The 23,632-nt window shown below is 37.5% G+C and overlaps 1 protein-coding gene across 2 annotated transcripts in view; it reads left to right on the top strand.

Moving 5' to 3' along the window:
* The window catches only part of SLC38A10 (solute carrier family 38 member 10), an 81,751-nt gene that overhangs the window by 43,426 nt on the left and 14,693 nt on the right, over positions 1-23,632 (top strand). For both annotated transcript variants that reach the window (XM_025165846.2, XM_007419855.4), the window contains exon 11: positions 15,530-15,680. In XM_025165846.2, the coding sequence (XP_025021614.1) occupies positions 15,530-15,680 (151 nt within the window). The remainder of the gene's footprint in view (positions 1-15,529; positions 15,681-23,632) is intronic.

Raw genomic sequence — 23,632 nt, forward strand, 5'->3', positions numbered from 1 at the left:
GCTCTTGGAACTGTTCTTACCTGCAAATGCATGTATGAACAAGCAATTGAAACAATATTTTAAAATTTACTTCGTATAAAATTTATACTTTGCTTTTCACCCAAGGAGCTCTGGAACATGTAGATTTATGTTAACCCTGGAAGGTAGATTTAGTTGTAGTGATCAGCATAAAGTCAGTCACAACAGAATTTATAATGGATAGATTTGCCAATCTAAGGACATGTCTGCTCCTATCCTGAAACTCCTTTATGAACTGAAGTCATTTGGCAGCCTTATAAAAAAAATCAGTCCAGACTACAGGTTGCTATGGCCATTAGACAATTCCCCTGCTGCTGTGCCCTCCATTCCCCCTTCCCCTTCCCCTTCCCCTTCCCCTTCCCCTTCCTTCCTTCCTTCCTTCCTTCCTTCCTTCCTTCCTTCCTTCCTTCCTTCCTTCCTTCCTTCCTTCCTTCCTTCCTTCCTTCCTTCCTTCTGCGCACACACACACATACACATACATATGTATATGTGTATGTAATATGTATACAAACTTGAATTTATATATACAGTTAAAGTGTCAAAGCACACATATAGGGAGGCACGCAACCAACTTTAAAGTAAAAAATTCCTTTCTTGCATTTTCCCAGTTTTTCCTCAAGGAAGCTGCGGATGAATGTTTCTACATCAAGTAACTAGAAAATTAATGAAAAAGTGCCCTACCAGACTTTCTAAAATAATAATAATAAAAAAGGCCCAGAGGAAAAGTAAGTAGCTCAGGGGGAAAAAAATGATACTTTTAAAAGTTCTGCTGGGTTTTGAACTGACAACATTCTACTTGTGAAGCCCAGTGTTATACAGGTAGTCCTTGGTTAATGATGTTAATTGGGACCAGAATTTCTGTCACTAAGTGACACAGTCGTAAAGTGTGATGTCATGTGACCATGAATAGAAATTCTGGCACTTCCAGGTGCTGTTGTTAAGTGAATCCATGCCATTGTTAAGTGTGACATCACAGGGTCACCATTTGTGACCTCCTGTCAGCTTCCCCATTGATTTTGCTTATCAAAAGCCAGCAGTAAAGGTTGCAAATGGTGATCACGTGACTACAGGACACTGTGATGTAATTGTGAGTCAATCACCAAGTACCCAGATTGCAATCATGTGACCACAGGGACACTGTGACAGCCAGAACTTTGAGAACCTGTTGTAGGTACCACTTGTTCAGTACCATTGTAAGTTTGAACAGTTGCTGAATGAATGGCCGTTAAGCTTGGACCACCTGTAACCACTAAGCTACTTAGAAAGATATGTAACAGAAGTAATAGCAGACCTTCTTGAGAAAAAGCTGGGAAAATGAGTTGGGAGCATTCCTGCCTCTCCAAGCAGCCAGTCAAACTGCGAGCGTTGCTCTGAATGAAGTAAAGTGCAGCAGGCAAATCAGATGGCAGTGCTCAAGAAAACACTACGTTCAACTTGGAGCAAGAAAACACAAACAAAGTTTATATTTGTGCTGGGCTGGAGATGAGTAGAAGACAATGATGACAATTCCTGCTCGCCAGAAACTGTTGGTGGCCCATACTCATGACTGAGCAACCTAGAAGTGCAGTTATATCCTAAATTTAACATTCTGTAATGTGCTGTCCTTCTCTACACCGCTGTGCACAGTGTCCTTCAGTTTCTCTTATCTTCAGGTCACAGTTTAATTTACATCTATAATACTTTGGTTGAGATATGGAATGTTTATTTGAATGAGATGAGTTGTTATTTGGGATGGTTATCTTTGGAATGGTTGGCATTTGGAATGGAATGTGTACTGGAGTTTTTTTAAGAAGAAATTGTCTTCTTTTTGTTATGTTCAACTTTAGGTTTGGTTTGGTTTGCTTATACTTTTTTATGCCTTTTAAATGGGGTTTTGCTTGCAGTTAAGAGTCAAGGCGTGGAAAGTTGAGTTTTATATTTGTTAATGAATTTTAATATTTTAGAGCTCTGTTTGGACTTTTTGCTGACAATTGGATAAGGAAAAGTTACTTATTTGATTTATTTCTAAGACATGGGTTATGGGATGAAGAGTTTTATATTTCTTAATTAAGAGGGGTGAAATTGTTTATTACTTGTTATGATGAGGGTGGGAAGTTGCTTTCTTAAAAAGGGAGATTTTTTGGGTTTTTTTTCTTTTCTTTTTTCTTTTCATTTGTATTATCTTCTACTGTTCTTTCAAAATCTTAATATAATTATTGGAAAAAAATATAATACTTTTGTTTGGATAACCCAACATTTATTGCTTGAAGAGCAGAGATATGCCTTGAGTTTTTGCAAATATTTAGTAGGGATGTGGTACAGTGACCACAAAGTTTGGTTTAGATCTGAATCAAAAATAGTTAATTCAGTTCAGGGTTAAAGTCTGAAGCTACATTAATACTTCATATTGACTAGTGTGGGAAAACCACAAGTATGTAACTTCTTAACCTTTAGGCAACTTGTGATGAAATTAGCCAGCTGTTAAAAGTTTTGGAGGAGATGAAGGCTGAACAGCTTTAGGGAAATAGGCATAAGAGTTTTGGAGCTAGGGCCTGATGTTTTGATTTTTATATAGAAGGAAAGTGCCTCTAATTTTGTTGGTTTAAGGCAGAATTAGGTAACACTTGGCCTTCCAGAAGGGATAAATCCTGCTGAATTTTAAACAAATAAGTGCAAAAGGTTTAGTGCTATATTAATCTATACAAACACAAGGTGATTAAAAATTCTGTTTGATGGGCAGTATGTTTTCATACAGATGTGGGGGTAATGGTACCATCTGACTGGAAGCTCCTAGTGTTAGAGAAATAAATGCATGCATATTGGAGATAAGTAGCTTTCAATTCTTGGTTTTGCTTTTTTTTTTTTTTAACCATAAGAAAGCACCTTTTAATTGTGGAGCATGGAATGGCATTTATAGGTCTAACTGCCCCTTCTGCAGGGATGAATTCTGCCAGTTTTTAGACAAATAGAAGCAAGAATTACACCATATAAGCAAATACTTTGATTCAGGGAAGATATCAAATAATGTAGACTTGTTGGCTTCTTGACTCTGCAGTATCCCCAAGGAAACTAAATTTAGTATGTTTTGCAAACACATAATTTGCTTGTTCATATTGTTCAGAAATGTCCATTCAGGAGACTTCTGGGGAAGAAATGGCGGACTAAAGATAGCTCCGCGAAAAGTAGAGCTGACAATTGCAGCAGAATAAAGAGCCGGGTAGTAGACTGGCTCTTTGTAATACCTCCCCAGACAAGGAGAGGACTTGAAATTGCCCACAAGCGCTCTAGACAGCTGTTCCTTGTGAGGAGACCGCAAGATGACAGGTTCTGGCAGGTTTAGAACACTGGGAGACAAGGGAATAGCCATCTTGCTCAAACTGCAGTTGGCACCTTTGAAAGAACACTAAATTTGCATACTTCCTTGTCTAATAATTTTTGGAAATTTCTTGCTAACTGCTTTTCAGTTATTAAGAACCTTTGAATCAACAAGTCTGACAGCACCAGGTGAATTTCCTTCAATCCTTAGCAAAAGAAGTTTTAAATACAAGTTTAAGGAGTTAAACATTTGGGGGGGGGGGACCGCAAAAGGGTGATTAAAACTTTGATTTTAGAAAGTTAGAAATGGATTAAGTATCCAGATAAATTTTAAATAAGATTTTGGAGTTAATTATAAGGAATCCTTCCTATGGGAAAATGCTTTCATTTTGAATTAAACAAAAACATAATAACATAAGAATTTAAAAATTGGACACGAGAGGGAATTAGAGGGAACTAAAAATTATAATAAAAGAAAAAGAACACTTAAACTTGACTTACAATTATAGAATTAAGCAAAATATTTTAACATTGGACATATTGAAGAATATTTTTTGAACAATGGACCCAGAAGTTAATTTTAATAGTGTTTGCCTCTATAGATAGACTGTGTTTAAAAGATGTTATGGAAGAGGAACAAGTTCTACCTGACAAGATTGAGACAGATTTGAAAGTGAATTTAAAAATGACAGGCTACAAGAATGACATGGAAACACTGTTACACTGTGTTTTTGTATGTTACACTGGACATACAGAAGAAACAAGCTGTCTTAATCATTAAAAGGGATATACAAATAACAAACCAAGAGAATGACCTGGATAATTTTCCTATATTGGATTTACAAAAGAGGCTTGTTAGTTTTGAAGAATTTCGTGAGAAGGGACAAAGAAAAAATGAAAAGAAATCAAGTTCTATGACATTATTTGAAGGGACTAAAGATTAAGATTGATAGAAGTAAAAGGAAGGAATATAAAGTTGGTTTATTTAATCAAGGTTAAAATAGATATGTTGTTATCTCTGGTAACCCTTAATGAACGTTTGCTAACATTGGGACTGAAATGATGAGGCTCCATGGATTTGTTTATAGATGAGAGATGGATATGGGAAGAGGAGATCATTTGTTGTATTTTAAGAGAAGGTGATAAGTTACTAAAATTGTTTATACTTCTGATGAAGGGGGAAGTCGCTTCTTTATATATTTCTTTTTTTTTTCTTTACTATATTCTTATTTTTTCTTTTTTTCACTTTTTCTTTTTTCTTTTTTCTTTTCTGTACCTTCTATTTTTTCTATTTTTTTGTTTGTATTAGTTTTTACTGTTATAATTGTAATCTGCAGTAAAATTACTATTAAAAAAAAAAAAGAAATGTCCATTCAGAAAGCCTCCTGACAATCCCTGATTTGGCTTCAGTCACTTTCTAGGGAGTCTTGTTAAATCCATGGAAGTAATCCAAAAACAGTCCAGTTTGAATCAAAATGTGACTGAAATCCATGTACTTGTAGTTTTTAGCCTATTATCTTAAATCAGCACGATAGTGGTCTTACAAATTACTGTAAGAAATGTGCTTCCTTGAAAAGTCTCCTTTACTCACCAACCATATTCCAGCTCTCTGGCAGATATTATCTCAAAGACTGTATTAAAAAATGTCCAGCTTTTCAACTCATCCTAGTTTACCATTCCCATAAAGAATTACAAACTGTTTATTTCCTAAGGAAAAAAAAGGCATAGTATTGCTTCTTCTTAAAGCGTTTTTGGTGCCTAGGGAGCCAAATGTAAACATTCTCTTTTTCTATTTGTATTATTTGTTTTTAAATATTTTTTATTAAACAGTAATCAACAAAGACTGAACATTTTAAAAAAGCATAATAATTAACAGCTCCCCACCCCTCCACAGAAAATCCACAGAAATTACACAAAAGCAACATTTTATTTTTCTGTTTTCATTTTTACCCCAATTTAGAGGCCTCAGAATTTGTGACCAACAAGAAATAGTCAAGATGAAAGCTGAGGACAAAAATTGCAGATAGTGTATATGGAATTTGCCAAAATATTGATTGTTCTTGTACATCTCTCTGATATCACTTTCCTGGTGAGATTGGTTGACTTTTTCCCATATCAATAGATTGTGCTTTAAAAATGGCCAAATATTTGTTCACATATTCAATTCAGTTTGCCATTCCCCTATTATCCACTTCCATCCAGTGTGGTAGTCCAAATGCTTGATCTTTTCATTCTGTCTGTTTAGGACTGAGTATTGTTTCGCATAAGCAAACTTTGCTAATTCCTGTCTCAGAGTGTCTTTCTCTTAATCCTTGGATATGGACCAGCTAATTTTAAATTGCAGAATATTCAGTGTAATGCCCTCCAGATCTTTTACATATGAAATCTCTGAGAAACGGCTTGTTGAAGTAATTTCTGTGACATGTCTAGAAGTGATTGCCATCTGGTTGTGTACTAGGCTGGCCCCTGTAACACATTTTGTGGCTTCATGCTGTTCTTCTCTAGCTTATACAGTTTCTTACAAGTCTACCAATTTGTTCTTTGTTATAGTTGCTTGTAATACTTTAAAGTGACAATATTTTCCCTTTAGAAAGCATCACAAAACACTTGATTGTGACAGTGTGGCTTCAGTTTGTAATGAGAATTCACGAGTGAAAGAGAGAACATAAAATAATGTATTGTTGTCTGCAAGCTATACCTCACACAAGATTGTGTGGTAGTTAAGGTGTTGGACTAGGACTGGGGAGATGCAGTTTATGTCTACATTCAGAAGAGCAGTTGGTAGATTTTCAGCCTGTCCTTCTTTCTTCAATCAGCCTACCTCACAAGATTACTGTTATGGGGATAAAATTGGAGGCAGAAAGAGAACACTGCCTTGAGCCCCTAGAGAGAAAACAGATACAAATCCAGCAAATAAATAATAGTAATTAATTAATGTTAGTTGGATGCTTTGCAAAGCTAGACAGAGTTGCTATGTGAATGTTAAAAACACATACTGACTGGTGTGTGAACCACACAATGAATGTGAAGCAGTAGCAGCAGCCATCAAAAAGTAGATTCTCTTCTGTCAAGATTCTACTTTGGTCCATGAAGGAAATCTCTAAAGGGAACAAGTCTTCATGGGCTACTTTCCATGAGTAAGTGAGAGAGATGATTGTTCAGAAAGGGATCTAGTAGAGGAGGACCTTGACTGCTGCCATTGTCTTGTACTGATGATCACTGTCTACTTCCTAGCACCTCCTGCAAATATTTTTCCCCAAATCCCCAAAAGACATTTTTGGATTGGGCTACCATTACTCTGCTTGATCTAATAACCCTTTGAAGAGGGAGAGGATAAATACAGAGGATTCATTATGCCTTAATTGACCCCCTTTCTCCATCCGTATTGACTACTTTGTTACCTTCTGGCTAGCATTATTGGCAATTTTTCCCCCAAAAAACCTGCTTTCTCAGTTCTCCCTGCACCTGTAATAGTGGCATAGTTGACATGCAGACCAGGTTCCATGTAAAACCCTTGCAGTGACAATTATAGTGATTAACTAGGTAAAAATAATGCATCAGAGTTTAATTAAATCTCCTTCACTGTCAGCCAACAATCCATCCACTTGTCTTTCTCTCTCTCTCCTTCAGTACTTTTTTCATTTGGAGCCTGGCAGCTCTGCTGCTCAAGCGAGGCTAACATTCCTGATGCCCATATTGTTTATCAGTTATTATTGTGTATCTGCTTAGTTGATCACCCCAACCCACATCCCATAAATTACAGAAACTTCAAGGGATAGCTTAAATCAAAGTGTTTCTCCCTCTCTTTCTCTCTCTCTCTTTTTCTCTCTCTGTGTGTTCACTGCAAGCAATAAAACTGTGTAATAATGACCAGGATGTCTGGATTTTACATCTAAGAAACATCAAACCATTCCAATTCTGCAACTTAATTTTGCAATCTGTTTTGCAAATATTGTTCCCTTGTTTTCAAGCTCCCTATAAACATGACAACTGGAAACTTCCCGTTGTTTGATGGTGCAATTAGAGGTTTGCAGGCCTTTTGCAAGCAACATGAGATGTTGTGCAAATTGGCTAGGTGGGATGTAGTCCAAAGGGGGCTGCAATAGCTTCCTTCCTGTCCTTTGCCTTTCCTTCCCTGAAGTTCAAAAACCAACTTGATTCTTTCTCTTAGTTGGAGTAGGGGCCATACTAAATTATCCTGGAAGACTAGAAATTAGAGAAGGAACATGTAACATGTAGGTCTTGCCAAAATCTGGCAGACAGGGTTGATAAAGTGTTGTGCTAATTCTTACACCAACATCCTATCTAGTGATTAGTTCTATGGTAACCAACCAAATGCCAATGGGAAATAGATAAATCCTTATTGATAAATAAATAAAAATATTTCCTCATTCAGTTTCATTAGATGACTGGTATAAAAAAATCTCCATTTCTTCCACACCAGATATAACTTTATGCACATCTTTTTATGCATTTCCTTTTTATCAAAACTACTATTATATTTACTTTTAGCTTCCTTCCCTAAAAAGGTGAAAACCTTTCCATAGTGACAATGCTTGCATCCCTCCCTCTACCTGTGCCCTTTTTTAGGGCCCACTATGGGTTGCAACAACAAAAACCAGCACTTAACAAGAGCTCCAAACTCTCCAGGATCAGCACTGGCAGTACTGTTATAAAAGATCAGAGCTGGAGAGGAAAAAAGGCTAAGGTCCCCGAAAGAAGCCACCAAGGGCGTTTGACAGTGAAGGAGAGTGATCTCTGTAGTAGCAGCATGGGCAGCACCAGAGAACATTGACAGGCAGCAGTGGAGCCAGGAGCATTGATGGCACAGAGTGATGGCAGCAACAGAAAATGGCAGTGGAGCATTCTAGAAAACACTGAAAGATGCCTATAAAGACGCTTACTGCTGGCAACAGTAAGAAGCCCAAAGCACTTGGACAGAGCGAAGCATGGCACTCTGTCAGTTGCATGAGAAAGTCTGGAGTGCTAGCAGGAATGCAAAGTGGCCCCAAGATCAGGCTGCACAATAGAGGCCCTGCAAGCTGGCTGCAAAAGAAGGGCCCAGAGGGCTGGCAACCTCAGCCTGGGAGGGCTGCATTGAGGCTCAGAGTACTGGCAGTGTAACCACCAAGCCTAGAGCATTGGGAAATAGATATGCAGTAGGCCTGAGTGCTATAAGGAAGGCCCAGAGCGCTGGTAACAAGACCCTGACTGCTGGCAGTAGGTCCAGGGCACTGACAACAACTGTCAAGGGGCCTGAAGTCTCAGCACCAGGCATAAAGCAGCAGCTCAGGGAAAGGGATTGCCAAGACTTCCACCCATTAGCAAGCCCAAGCACCAGATCCAACAGAAGATCCAAGTGCCGCAACACAACACCAACTATACACCAGCCCAGCTAAAACAGGATAAAACTCTGATTAACATAACAAAATGTGGAACTAGTATAAGAAATAGTAAAAAAGTAGTTAAAAGTAGGGTTAAAAGTAGAAACAAAAATAGAGCAACAGGGAACAATAAAATAGGGTTGAGCCTCAATTTGGTATAAATAACTTATATTTTGTGAATATTTTATAATATAAGAATCTTCAGTAGAATAATTGTCTCATCTCCTGCCCCGATTCCTGAGATGACTGTGAATAGCCAGCAAAACAAACAAATGGATCATCAGACAAATCTATCTAGAGTTCTCACTCAAGGCACAAATGACCAGGCTCAGATTATCATACCTTGGACATGTTATGTGAAGACCATCTCTTTGGAAAAGGCTCTACTGCTGGGAAAGGATGGAAGAAAAAAGAAGAAGAGGATGACCAGCAGCAAGTTGGATGGACTCAATTATAGTGATGATTTGTGCACCATTGGAAGACCTGAAGGACCAGGTTGGGGACAGACCCTCCTGGAGAAAATCTATCTGTGTAGACACTAAGAGTCAACACCAACCTAGCACATAATCATCAAAATCATTTTGTATTTGAAAGCCCACCTGAAACCTGTAATTTTTGGAATGGTATGGAAAGTCATTAAAAATCTATCTATCTATCTATCTATCTATCTATCTATCTATCTATCTATCTATCTATCTATCTATCTATCTATCTATCACCAACATAGAAAGCAACAGAGCAAGCAAGATAAAATTAACAGTGTAAATAGTAATCCATAGTTAATAGTAACAATAGAGCATCACAGAGGACATTTACAAAAATCAGCAAAGAAAAAGTGAAAAAACTAAAAGAATTAAAATGGTTTTTAAAATGCCTAAGAAAACAAGGTTTTCCCATGCTACCAAAAGCACCAACAAGGCTTCTCTGGGGAGAATATTCCACAGACAGGGCAATACCACAACAAAGCTTTTCCTTTGGAAAAAACCTCCCCTGCCTTCTTTCCTCATCAGTCACTTCTATTTCAGACCTAATCAGTACTTGTGTGATGTGAACCACATTTGCCTTTTGAAAACCTGTTTCTCCAATCTGAAGGTATCTTTTAAGGGGCTCTTTGCAGGCCCTTGTTTTAAAGCATCCCAAATAATTTGCTATTTGCAAAGATAGATACCTTACTACCCATCCCTAATTTCAGATCATTTTTAAAGGTTTGGTCTTGATAAGATCTTTAGGGTAGCTCCCTTTTTTTCCCTATCACCATGGCAAGAAATATCCTTTTGTCCTACTCTGTTTTATGCTAACTAACTAGTTATGAGCTACAAATATAAGTTATGAAACTTACCAAATAACTATTATTTTGTTCAAGGAGTCCAAAGAAGGATTCTTCAAGACCAAGTGAACAATGTCTGCTGGGTCTCTCCTTTTAGTCTTGGGTTTGTTGATACTCTCAAAATGCTCTCTAGTCTTGTGTTTATTTGTTGAAGCTCTCAGAATGCTCTTTAGTCTTGTATTTGTTGACACTCTCAAAATGCTCTCTAAATGGTTATCGAATCAAACTTTAACTTTGCCGAAGCTGTGCTGCTGCTTCGCTGGCAAGACTTGTCCTTCTGTATATTTGTTAATTTTGTATTTGGCAATATTTTCCACCAATTTAGTTGGAACAGAGTTTAAGCTAATTGCTCTGTAATTTATTGGATTTTCCCTAGATCCTATTTTTAGAAATCTTATATTGGCCCCTTTTTAATCTACAGGATCATATGAACATTTATGTACTCTTTAGAGTATCAGATTAGTCATTGCACATTTGAATTTTTAAGAATTCTGTTTGATGGATGTTGTCTGGACCCAACAAGCTTATCCTATTGTCAGTTTGTTAATAAGATCTAGAGCTTCATCTCTTCAGTTCTATTTGCCTCAGTACCTCTGGGTTCCCTCCTAAAAATGATCAGAAGCGTCTTTATGTAGAAGCATCTTTAACAGATATATACATATTGTGTAATCAGAGATTTATTTAGCATTTCCACAAACCTGTTATACTTTTTTAACACTTCCTCATTGATTGGTGTGAACATCCTTAGGGTATATGGTTGTGATTGTGGCATGCTGGCACAAGTATGCCAAAACTGATGGGTATTGGCTTTAATGTTAGCAGGGAATGGTAATCTGATCTACAGCTTTTGTAAGTGTACTGTGAAAGCCTGATATCTGTTGACCTATTTAGCGATGGCCGTAGTACATGGGAGATTGCTGTTCAGAATATAAAAGGAGCAAATGGTGAAGAGCATAAATTGATGAATGAAATGAAAAAAAGAAACCACAAGAAAGGGGCAGGGTGTAATAGATCTGAATGGAGGTTGTCTGATCTTGTGTGTGGAATCGATGACTAAATGCAGGGAAGTGAAGGTATAGGTTTCTTTACGAATGAAAAGTCGAAATGGGCTGAAAAGTGTGACTTGGTGTCATGTAGGTTGTTATGGTTACACATGGAAATAGGAATCAATAGGGTGGTAAATGTTGCATGTTATACTCCAATGTATAGTGATAATGGAAAGACTAAAATGTGTCTGGAAAAAAATGTGCATTATTCTGAATGAATGCAATTGGGGAAAAAAATATTGTACTGGGTGACATGAACAGATGGATGGAAATAGACAAGAGGATACAGAAAGAGTTATTGGGCCATTCTGACACCCAAGAATGAAAGAGAGTGGTGATTGTTTAGTGAGTACTTGCTTAGAAAAATCTCTGCCTGGGGCGCTAAATTTTGGGTGGTCCAAAATTGAAAAGATGTCAAAAGTACACAATATGAGTATAAATTCTGATAATCTTTCCTTGTTTGCTTTAGAACTTGTTCTTTCTACACTTTTCAAAAACTCTTACCCACAAAGTTGGTTGAGTGATAGTGAAGAGCACACTAACCAGATGTTCAATTCTTGAAAAATAGAATGTTATTACAGCTATGGACCTCAAGAAACTGATATTACCAAAGCAAGACAAAGGTCTGATAGGAAAGTACTTAGTGAGCGAGTTGTGTGACTATCAGCTTATCGAAGTTATATCTGGAAAAGCAGAAACGGCGCACTCCGTGCACCAGCACACCCGCTTGAGGATTAAGTCCTGTATAATCACAGGGGGCGCCAGAATATGACTTTGCCTAGAGCGCCAAAATGTCTAGAGCCAGCCCTGCTATAATGCTATAACCAAGTAAAAATTGATGAAAAAGGAAGTTGTAAATGCTTTGAGAATGTTGAAAAATGGCAAGGCTGCATCTGTAGATGTGTAAATGGAGGAATATTAAAATATGGGTGTGGTTTGCCTATGGAGTGGCTATGTGACTTGTTTAACATGTATCTCTGTGTGTCAATTGGAAGAATACTACCCCTCTCTACCAAATGAAAGGTAGCAAGCATGAATGCAAAAACTACAGAGGTATTATTTTCTTAAATGTGCCTGGAAAAATGCTTGGCAAAATTCTAGTCGGAATGATACATGAGGTGATAATGAGCAACATTTGGGAAGTGCATTGTGGCTTTTTTTCCCACTGCACTGAGAAATGTATGAATGCAGGAAAGAAGTTTTCTTGAACATTGTTGTATTTGGAGAATGTATGTAATAAAGTGAATAGGCTTGAATTATGGAATGTTTTCTGTGAATATGGAGTTGAAGATTAATTGCCAAATGCAGTAAATGTAGTATGTGATGGACATAGAGAATACATGAGAATAAATGGAATGCTTAGTTAATGGTTCAGCACTGAGCAAAGGAGTAAGACAAGAACGTTTGATGTCCCTTTGGTTGTTTAATGCATTTATGGAGAAAATGTATAAGTAATACTTACGGTGAGCATGTGTTGGTTGGAGACTGAATATATATACAGGTAGTCCTCATTTAGCAACTGTCTTGTTTAGCAACTGTTCGCAGTTACAACAGTGATGAAGAAGTAACTTTACAACCAATCCTCGCATTTATGACCTTTCCTAAAGCAAAGGAAAGCTGAAGTAAGATCATAAGCACAGTTGTGGTTTCACTTAGTGACAGCTTCATTTAATGACCGAGTTGTCGATCCCAATCATGGTTGCTAAACGAGGATTACCTGTATACTTTTGTATGCAGACAGTGCCATATTATTATCTGAGAACTTGAAGATTTTAAGCAAATGTTAGATTGTATGATGCAATGAAGGGTATGGATCTGAAAATTAATGTATTAAAAGACCAGCCTAGTTGTGTTGGGCAGGGAAAATTGAATGATTGCAAGTTACACATAAATGGTGAAGAACTAGAGCAAGTTATGAATTTGTGTACTTTGGTAGAAAATTTACAAAGCTGGGCAAATGGATGAAAATTTTCAAGGTGGGCAAAAGCTGATAGAAAGATAATGGGTAGTCTGTTGCAAGAAATCAATGTTGAAAGAAGTGACAATGACTGTGTATAAGAGTGTGCTTCTCTTCACTTTGTCATATTCAATAATTTGAATGCAATGAAAGTGGGGTACTTAAGAAGTATGTGTGGTAGAACAAGAAGAGATAGGATCAAGAATATATGAGTGCTGAATGGATTGAATACAGAAGTGAGTGACCAGTACGAAGAAAGTATATTAAGGTGGTGTGAATAAGGATTGTATTGCAAAACCAAAATACAAAGAAGAGTAAATGGATTGAGAAAAGGAAGATTGAGAAAGTTATTGCTGGATGGAGTTGATGAGATCCTCAGAAACTGGGAGATGAGAAATTTAAACTACAAAAAGCAATGAATGAAGCAGGGTATGGATGTGGTGGAACCAAGGACGATTGGCAAGGACAGAAAAATATGGTATAAAGAGGAAGCAAATGGTATTGGTGGTGTAAAGTTAGCTATGTTCCTTTGTTTTTCTGATCTCATGCCTTTAGTTTACTTACTATTTTTTTATTCCTTTTTTGCATTTTGCATAATATTGTTTACCCCAATAATGAATAACATGGATATTTTACATATGTATCTATATATGTAATGTTGACATTATTGTTATAGATACATTTCCTTAAAAGCCTGGTTTGCATCCTTTATTTATTTGTTTGTCACTAAAGAAGTTTGGGTTCCTTTTTGGTCTTCTCTTTTGGGTAGAATTTCCATTTTCTCCAAAAACTAACTATATATTGCTATGACTTTACTCATGTGTACTATACCTGTAGATAATTACTCAAATGAGAATCATGAAGTTTGTAGAGCCTTTATATCAGATTGAGTGATTCCACTAATAAAAACTGAGAGCAAGGATTGGCAAGAAGAGAGACTTCTTGTTTTTTTTTTTACTGCTGGCAAATGGCCAATACTGGATTTTGGAATTCCACATACTTCGTATATGATACAGAAATGCTTTGGACCTTGTGTGAGGTTGCCCTTTCCTTTGCCCATTAAAGCATGTGAGAGCCTGAAAAACTTCCACTGCTTTAAGAGTTACATTTAAAATGCACTATATTAATTGACTTATTCAAGCAGTGGAAGCCTGAAAAAGATGGATGTACTTTAATGAATAGTAGAGAGATGCTGTGCTTACTTTTTTCATAATCGCTTTAGTATCATACAATATGAGATTTAGTATACCTCTTGGATATATTCCTTACAATGTATGACAATACAATCCAGAACAAGCTTGTGGAGTTCTTTCAGTTATCAGTCCAGTCGAACTGAGCGCAGACCCTGTTGATATTAAAGCACTTAACGCTATTTAATTTTTACTGGATTATACTGCTGGTGCATTCAGCTTAAATCATAATTTAAATTAGATGTAATATGTGCTATAATGCACTAAGGGTTTTTGGCTGGTGCTGATGAAGCCTCTGGCTATGATTGACTGGGCTGCCCTAATGTCACAAAGATGCTGCAGGACAGAAAAAATGGTCTCCAGCAGCTACTGGCTCAGTTACTTAGGTTACAGTAAATGACAAGGGAAATAGGAGGTAAATTGCTGATAGAAGTAATAGAACTTTAGGAAATGCAAAGAAGGAAGGAAATGAAAAGTAGGAAGCAGGCCAATTGGGGATAGGAGAGAATAGTTTTGAGGGAAAGAAATGAGGATAAGGAAGGAAGATCAAAGGAAATGTAGGGAAGAAAACTGGGAGATAAAAGAGGGGCAATGCACATTGTCAAGAGCTGAAGGGCTGAAGAAGTCTGACAATAAGAGCAGTATACAAGCAGTCCCTGAGTTGACGCCTAGGTTACAGACGACCCATAGATAAGATTGGAGCCTACTATAGCAAAATTTGAGTTAAATACACAAAGATTCGAGTTCATTATACAACAATACAGTTCCAGCTTACATACAAATACGACTTAAGGACAGGCCTTGGGAACGGAACTCATTCTTAAACTGAGGGCTACCTGTACAATTGTTGCCCATGAACAAAGCCTCTAATGTGTCTTAAAGCCCCTTTATTTCCCCTCTCCCTTCCCAACTTTGCATCCTGCCTTTCTTGGTATTTGGCATCAAAGAATGGATAGACTCTGAGCCACGTTTAGTGGGGCAATAATGCAGAATGTATGGGAGAATGTTAACAGGTAGGTTTTCGTGTGCGCACACACACACACACACTTCCTTGATTTGTACAATTGCTTGGACAAGTTTCTTTGTTTTTAACGATACAATATTACTATTTCAGGCAATAAAGTGGTGATAAATAAATAAATAATAAGTAAATAAAGCCTCTTCAAAATGCTAGAAAACCATAGTAACAGTGTTTGGCAATTGTAGTCAGGAAGGGTCATGAGGCCACAAAAAGAGGTTTGGGGACTTTGTGGGACCTAGGGGCTAGGAATTATCCATCTCTGCATTCAAGATTCTGAACTTTTGTTGCACAGATCATACTATGGATCGGTCTGGGAGTATTAATTATCAGCACCTACACAACTTTATCAGCAACTCAAGAGATACCAGCAAAAATGGAAGCTGTGAAACCAGACAATCTGCCTGGAGAAATAAATAAAGGACAGGACTCTGCTAAAATTTCAGGTATGTGACATGTTCTTGGTATACTGTGCTGCAAAATGCTGAATAAATCCCATTAAATATAGTTGTACTCCAATCCATGTCATAGGATTGCATCTCTGAAACAGTAAAAACAATGTTTTTTAGGAAAGAGAATGTAATGGCTGTCATCTCATTTTTTTTCCTCAGGATTGTTTTTTAAAATTAACAAGCTGGGACATTCTTTTTCTTGGGTGGGAAATTTTTAGTAGCACAGGTAGCACGTTATATTACCTTCAGCAAAGTGTTAGGACCTGTAAGAGTGCCTGTCATCAAAAAAATCTCTATGATGTCTACAGAGAACACTATTCAGGCCCCTGTATAAAGGATGCTGCCAGGTCAAACCATGCTATTTCTACTTCTTTACAGTTTAGTGTCGTGGTTAAGGCACCAGGCTAGAAACTGGGAGACCACAAGTTCAAGTTCCACCTTAGGCATGAAGCAGCTAGGTGACCTTGGGCCAGTCACTCTCTCTCAGCCCTACGAAGGAGGCAAGGGCAAACCACTTCTGAAGTCTTGCCAAGTAAACTGCAGGGACTTGTCCAGGCAGTTACCAATAGTCAAGACTGACTTGAAGGCACAAAAATAAATAAATAAAGCTGGTGATATAATTTTTAAGGTTTCAGCCATGATTAATTCAGCATATTCAAAGGTTTGTGTAAATTGTTGGAAAGCTTTTCCCTCCCCTCCCCTCCCCTCCCCTCCCGTTTGTTGTATAACAATGCAATTGGTATATTTGAAATATACCTATTGAAAATAAATAAAGATTTGGCTTTATTTAAACAAACAAATATACAAAAGCTTCCCCAAATATATGGGGAAATATGGCAAATAAAATATCAAATATCTTCTGGGCTGTACACTCATAGCAGTTTGATATTTTCAGGTTGATAAACTAATAAGCCAATTGTTAATTATGTGCAAGTGAAGTATACAAATATATAATATTCTAGATCATGCTCTGTTTATGGTGTGGCCTTCAGGCCTGAATTTTTGATTCATTTTTGAATTAAGCAGTCTTGATGCTTTGGAGAAAGGCAAATCTTACTTATTCTTTTGGAGAGGGAACTATGTAACTATCCTGCTGCCACATTTATATACCGATATGCATTTTAGTCCCAAAATCTTGTTTATCAGTTTTATTTCTAGACCATCACCAGCTAACAATTAGGACAAGCTTTTTCAGTTTTGAAGATCAAACAGTATTCAAAGTAAAACTGAAAAAATATTTGAATCTCTCTGACATTACTAATGCCATGCATACATGTTTTTCAGGCCAACTAAAACACAGGAGCTCACATGAGTCAGTGTAGATTTTGTACTATTTAATTGATAATTCAGGATCATGGATAAATTCATTCAGTTGTTTAGATTAGCAGGGTGAATCAGAGCTTGGTGAAAAATACTCAGGGGGCTAGACATATGCTACAAATTAAGGAACATGATGCTTCTGAGCACATGCTTAGCTAAGGCATTTTGTGATCTAGAAGAACCAAGCCTAGAATTTCTTTCCTCTCCTGGTTTTCTCTCAAACATTCTTTTTCAGTAGTGTAATTTTAAGGGGAAAATATTTTTGAACTGTTGCTATTCTTAGATGTTTGAGTGTTGGGAACCGTTGCCAAACTATTGCAAATCATCTAGAGATCTATAAATATACCTTATTCAATCTTACATCCACTCCAGGTTTAGATATATAGCCCCACTTCAAAATGCCAGTCAAGTAAAAGTAGGAAAAAATATGTGAAACAGAATTGGATTATTGCACAATATTTTTTCCCCCAGCTTTTCTGGAATTCTATTTAAGTAGATCTCAGAATGCTTCCTGATGATGCTGTGGCTTAGTAAGATGAAGTGCTATAACAGGTGGGCAATAACCAAACATATGTCTCTCTGCTTTTACTCAGGCAGTCTGACAGCCACAGAAGATAACATTACAGCGGATCTTTGGTGAAACTTGGAGATCATTAGGGACACACAAAGGCAGAAGACTGGTTTAAGTCCAGTATAGCTTAGAGAACTAGTGCAGAGTGCAGAATATTGCTTTAATGTACTTTGGTATTCTGTCCCTAGTAGAAGGTGGATATATTTACCATATCCCAGCTTTTGAGGTAGTCAAGGCATGGAAGAAATCGTTCTGATGGGAAAGATTGCGGCCTTTTTGCAAGTGGGATCAATGGGCTGTATCCCGGCCATTGCAGTTGAAAGCACAACTCTGTTTAAGCCATGCAGATGAGAGCACAATCCATTGAAGCCCTCAGCTAGGCATGAAAGAGGAAATGGCCCCAAGGAACACAAACAAAGCAGTGAAATCTGCTCTCGAGGCACTCTGGAAGGGGCATCATCCCACAAGAGTGGAAGAGCTGCTTGTTGTGGTGCCAGGGCCTGCCATCTTTCTTTCACGCCTTATAAGGTTATCTTTTAAGGAGCGGTTCTGTGCTAATGCACAATCTTCCCTCTCTCTGTTGGGAATTATTTTGCAAAAAGAACCTGCTTCCCAAGGAGCTGCATTCTGTCATTCAAAACTTGTATGGGGCTTCTGGGTTACTTGGCCGTCACCAGCACCCCCTCTTTCAGCCCACATCTGTTTCTTGTTTCTTGCACGAGTCTCTTGCGGAAACACATGGCTTTCCTCCTCAGGCAGCATGCAGGGACTTTCTTAAAACATGTTTCTGAATTTGCCGTGCTCCCCCCAACCACCAGCAACTTTAATTCATGTTTAGCTTGTTAAGGCAATCCTCACCACTACATTGTGCCTTTCCCATTTCTGCCTTTCCCATATATCTCTAGCCCGTCAGCATATGCTAGGGTTTTTTGTTTTTGTTTTAAATTGTGGCTTTTGAGGATGCAGAGCCCAGAATTGTGCAGACTTTCATTAAAACTCTGCCCCATGGGTTTGGAGATTATGAGTATTAGAATGCTGCCCTTTTATGTGAACACATATTGACCAGCAAACTTTGAATCATGTTTTTACTAACGGCCCCCAAGTGCCCATTACACCCCCTTCTGTATTGATAGGTGTTTACTGTCAGCCACTGTTTGGGAAGGTATAAAACTCCTTCCAGAGAAAGTCTGCTATTACAGGGCATGCGGATGTTAAGAGGTTGCTAAGCTGCCTTTGAAAGCACATGAAGGCAATTATCCATTTTTTAAAAAAATCTAATTAAGCAATTTCTTTTTTGCTTTTGAAAGATACCATCCCCTCCCCCAGAGGGTCTCCCTGGGTGGATTAAGGTTTTTTAATATTTTGCAGCTCTTTGCTTTAAAATCGTTGCTTAGAGCCCTCTCTCTGCTCTATCCCTTAGTGGTTTTCCATATCAAAGGTCTGGTTCACTGTCTCTCTACCTTTTTCCCAGCTATTCCAGAAATGGCTTAGAAAACAAGTTGGCCATTGTGTTTCACTGTTGTCATTTTTTAAATCTATCCATTCAGATTTACCATTTTTGCCTCTGATGAGATGTGGCTGCATCTTGGTGTCTGGTGTGCACTGCCAGTCTGTTCCACTTACAGTCATCATGTGCAAAAGCTCACAGTTCTGACATCTCTGTTACGGACAAGGGATTTAGAGAAAAATGTAGGGAGGCCGTGTGAGCTTCAGAGGTTGCACCTGTAACAGACATGTTGGATGTACTTGCTTTGTCATTCCTGTCTCGCTCTGCCCTCTCCTCCTCCTCTCCCTCCCACCCCCCGCCCCCAGCTTGTTGGCTATTCAGAGAAGAAACTGAAGCTCCATGTGAAACATGGATTACCCCCATTCCTCCCTTAGCTTCTAATAGCTGCTGGAACAGCTTGGCTTGTTGGAGCACTCCCTGGTGCTTTGGGAGAACAATCTTTTAATAGCTCCTATGACACAGAAAAAGAAGCTATTGCCCTGCTGTCATTTTTTGTTCAGTTTTACAGTCTGCATGTCAGGAGAAAACAGTGAACTAGTTTCCCTGATGCCATTCAGTAACCTTGTAAAAGTGTTAATAGTTACCGTTTACAGATGTTCTCAGGGGAAGTGGGTTCCCTGCTTCTTATTGGGCAAACCTTATCTACTGCCCCCTTTTCCCGTAGTCTGTTCTTGGATTTGGGCCCAGACTATGTACCCACACAGAATCAAGGATATGGGTCAACTAAACATCCTATATGATGACTTTTCTGCACACATTAGGGAAGAACTATGAACATTTTTTTCTCTTTAAAATGCATGCCACATGACTGCCTCATTCCAGAAGCTGAGCAGTGGTCTTCTGCCTAAACCTGTTCCCATTTGGAAGTAGAGGTAACAGATGATGTAGTACCTATGGATTTTCTGAGTTCTTATGGATTTCTCTTGTCAGTGGCAAGAGATTTGTGTTGGTGATCATGTCAAGACCCATGTTTTTTAGATACTGTGTGGTATATTAATTCAGAAGCCTGCAGTAACATCAGATGAATTAATTCCTTCTCTCTCCAAATAATTATGCTATTATCTTCATGTCCTTAGCTGCAACTGTATTTATTGCCTAACAGCACAGGTGATTACCATTTGGCATTGTGGAGGCTGCTGAAATTTTACTTTGTTTCTTTACTAAATGTCAACAGTCTCATATTTGTGCATTCCCACAAGAAAATATTCTGCTACCTTAAAATAATCCATTCTCTTTAAATTGTTGGATTTTTCTCTTTCATAGTTTTCAGAAGCATGGAAAGAGTAATGAAACAGGGTATATAATATTGATTTAGATCAATGTTTCCCAACTTGATGCCATCCAGATATGTCAGGTTATCTATCCTAGAATTCTGTGGCCATCTGCTTGCTGGGATTTCTAGGAATTGTAGTCTGGTCTGGAGCATAAGCAGAGTTTGTGTTTTTGCATTTACCTTAAGAATGATAACATACAAGTGATACCTTTACCCTTAAAGTCTTAAAAGATTGTCTCCACTAATATTTCAGGTGAACTTTAATCTTGTTCTTTTTTTTGTAATACTGATTCCACTAAGGACATATCACATTGCAATGGATCCGGTCCTAAATATCAAAAGCTTATCTGGTATATTTTTTAGAACCAAGATTGCACAGAAATATGCAGAGTTCATTAATAACTGCTTCCTTCTCATTTTGGCTCCTGGGGAAGTAATGGCAGATTGAAGATGGTTCTGTTTTTGCAGAGCTGACGGCCACCGCTGTTAAGAGGAGCTGACAAAGGATATGGCTCTTCAGAAACATCTCCGGACAAAGGAGATGATTGGATTACCCACAAATACTCCTTACAGAGGCTCCCTGTGAAGAGAGGTTGAGCATTCTGGGAGTCTTGGGAAACATCAAGCCCAAGCCACAGCTTGGAGCCTTCAAAAGAACACTAGCATACGCTTCCTCTTTTAATTGGCAAAGGAAACTCCCTATTAACAGTTTATTTGGAAACTTCTGAAAGGCAAATTGCTGCATACTGGGAGAATTTCCTTCTATCCTTGAAGAAAAAAGATTTAAGTTTAAAGATTTAAAAGGAAAAAAAAAACTTTAATTTTTGAAACAGCAAAGGGGAGTTTAGAATCTTGATTGTGGACAGTTAAGGGACCAGATGGATTTGAAAGTATAGCTTTTATAGACTGTTTTAAATTTTATAAAAATACAGCTGAAGATTCTGGAATTAACTCTAAGAAACCTTAATGTGGGGAAGTTTTGACTCTGAGAAGAAACAAAAGATAAGACTGAGCCCTGAAGGTTAACTAGAGGGAACCAGAGAGCAATTAAAAGAGAAGATACTTACTAACATAATGGAGGAACATTATCTTACTATGGAAGAATTTAAGTCAGTTTGGGAACAATGTATTCAGGACTTATTTTTAAAACTTTTTGATACTCCTAAAGTGAAGTTAACAGAGGTTATAGAAGAAGAAAAGATTCTTTTGGATAAAACAGAGGCTGAGGATGATTTGAATAGGGATCTTAAAATGGACTTTAAAAAACTGTCAGACTATAAAAGAGATATGGAAAACACGGGAGTAGATGTTGTGGATTTGAAAAGGGACTTAAAAATGTTTGACTATAAAAGTGTCATGGAGAAAGAAGCTGCATGGGACCTACAAGTTATGCTATATGATGTTTTAACAATTAAAGGGGATATTCAGATTATAAATCAGAAGAGGGACTTTGAGAGCCATCTTATATTGGATCCACAGAAGGGAAGCATGAAAACAGACAGGGAGAAAATGAAAAGAGATTATTATGTGGGACTTTATTTGAAGAAGCGACTGAAGATCAAGCCTCTTAAGAAGAAGAAAAAGGAGCTCAAAGTGGACTTATTTGATCAGGGTTAAATTGTATAAGTTGTGATTCTGGGTTGTTACTATTGGAATCTTTTATTATGACCAGGATTGTATGAGGAGGATTTAAAGATTTTTTTCATATGGGGATAAACTTTCTTTGTTCTATTTTTAGAGAAAGGTATAGGTCTAAAGGTAAAAGGGACCTATTTGATTTAGTCTAAGATATATATGTTACCATTGCTGGTATTTTTATGCCTGTGGGGATAAATATTTTATGTTTTACTTATTAGAGAAAATTATACTTAAAATGCATAATGGATTTATTTGTTTAAGGTTAAAATATATGGGTTATTATTACTGGTACTCTTACTGCTTTTGCTGTGTAAGATTGATTGATGAATTTTTTATAATTTGGCTATTATTAAGGGATGACAAATGGGAAGATTTTTTTGTAATAATAGAGAAGGTCTTAAATTACTATAAATGTTTATACTTGTTTGGAGGGAGGGGAAGTCACTTTTTATATGTCTTTCTCTTTTCTCTCTTTCTCTCTTTTTTCTTTTTTGTTTGTATCTTTTTTAGTTCTCTATTGACTAGCTTTTATCTATGTAAAATTTTAACAAAAATATATAAAAATAACTGCTTCCTTCTCTAATACTTAAATTAAATTGAATATTTATACAAATATATTGAGCTATTTATGGCACTCCCCATGTGTTGGGAGATAATGACAGTAGAAGTCCACCACATTTGGAAGCCACCAGCTTGGGGAAAGCTGAAGTAATGTATGTCTTCAATTCACCAACCATGTTAACTTCAAAAATTACTACCAGATGGAGAGTGGCAATAGATCGCATACACACATGCATGCACGTGGACACAAGAGCAAAAAATAAACTTCATTAGTGTTTTCTTCAGCCATCTCTAGAGCTTTAAACAGGCTTCCCTTTTCTCAATAGACACCTAATTCGAAACAAGCACTGAAAATGATGTTCTTTTTGTAATTGTTCTTCCCCTCTACTAGTTAAAAACAACCATATCTGTATTGTCAATTGACAATTGTGTACCCCCGCTTTTTCGTTCCTCAAAATTTGAAAAGAGGAAAAGCTTCTTAATATGTTTCTGTCCTTTCATAGAAACCAGAGCCTTGTTAAATGTCAGAGAAGAGGTGATGCCAGTTGTTATTGTGGGATAAGCGCCTTCATCTCTAGCACATAAGCTGTAGATTTGCTTTGTCTGGGATCCATTGTGAGAAAAGAGCAGGCCTGTAGTTTCCTTACTCCCCATCTTATCCTGTCTTTAAAATCTTTTCCAGTGCAAATGATAAACCGCTGTTGTACCGGTCAGCCTAAGTTGCTTGGTTTGTGACGGAAGATAATTTCTGGGCTCAACGAAGTTGTGTTGTCTTTTGCTTAATTGTGTTTTAAATTACCCATTTTGTGAAAAGCCTTTCAATTCAATGTTCCATTTATATTCTCCAGGTTGGTGAAGAGCACAAACAGGTTTGACTTTGCACTTTATTTGGGTTATGCAAGGATAAGCTTCAAGGAGTAGGAAACAAAGTAGATAATTTTTCTTGCAGGGAGATGTTTACATGGGATATTTTCAAAATAAAGTCAGCTGCCATTGTGGCTGTTGAGGCCCAAACGGAATCAAATGATTTTTCTCCTTCACATCTGAATTTATTGTAATGCAGCTGGGCCAGTTAG

This window comes from Python bivittatus, unplaced genomic scaffold (assembly GCF_059951505.1).
Source record: "Python bivittatus isolate LINGU-HERP-01145 unplaced genomic scaffold, Pbiv_v1 ctg000220_np1212, whole genome shotgun sequence".
Taxonomy (NCBI): Eukaryota; Metazoa; Chordata; class Lepidosauria; order Squamata; family Pythonidae; genus Python; species Python bivittatus.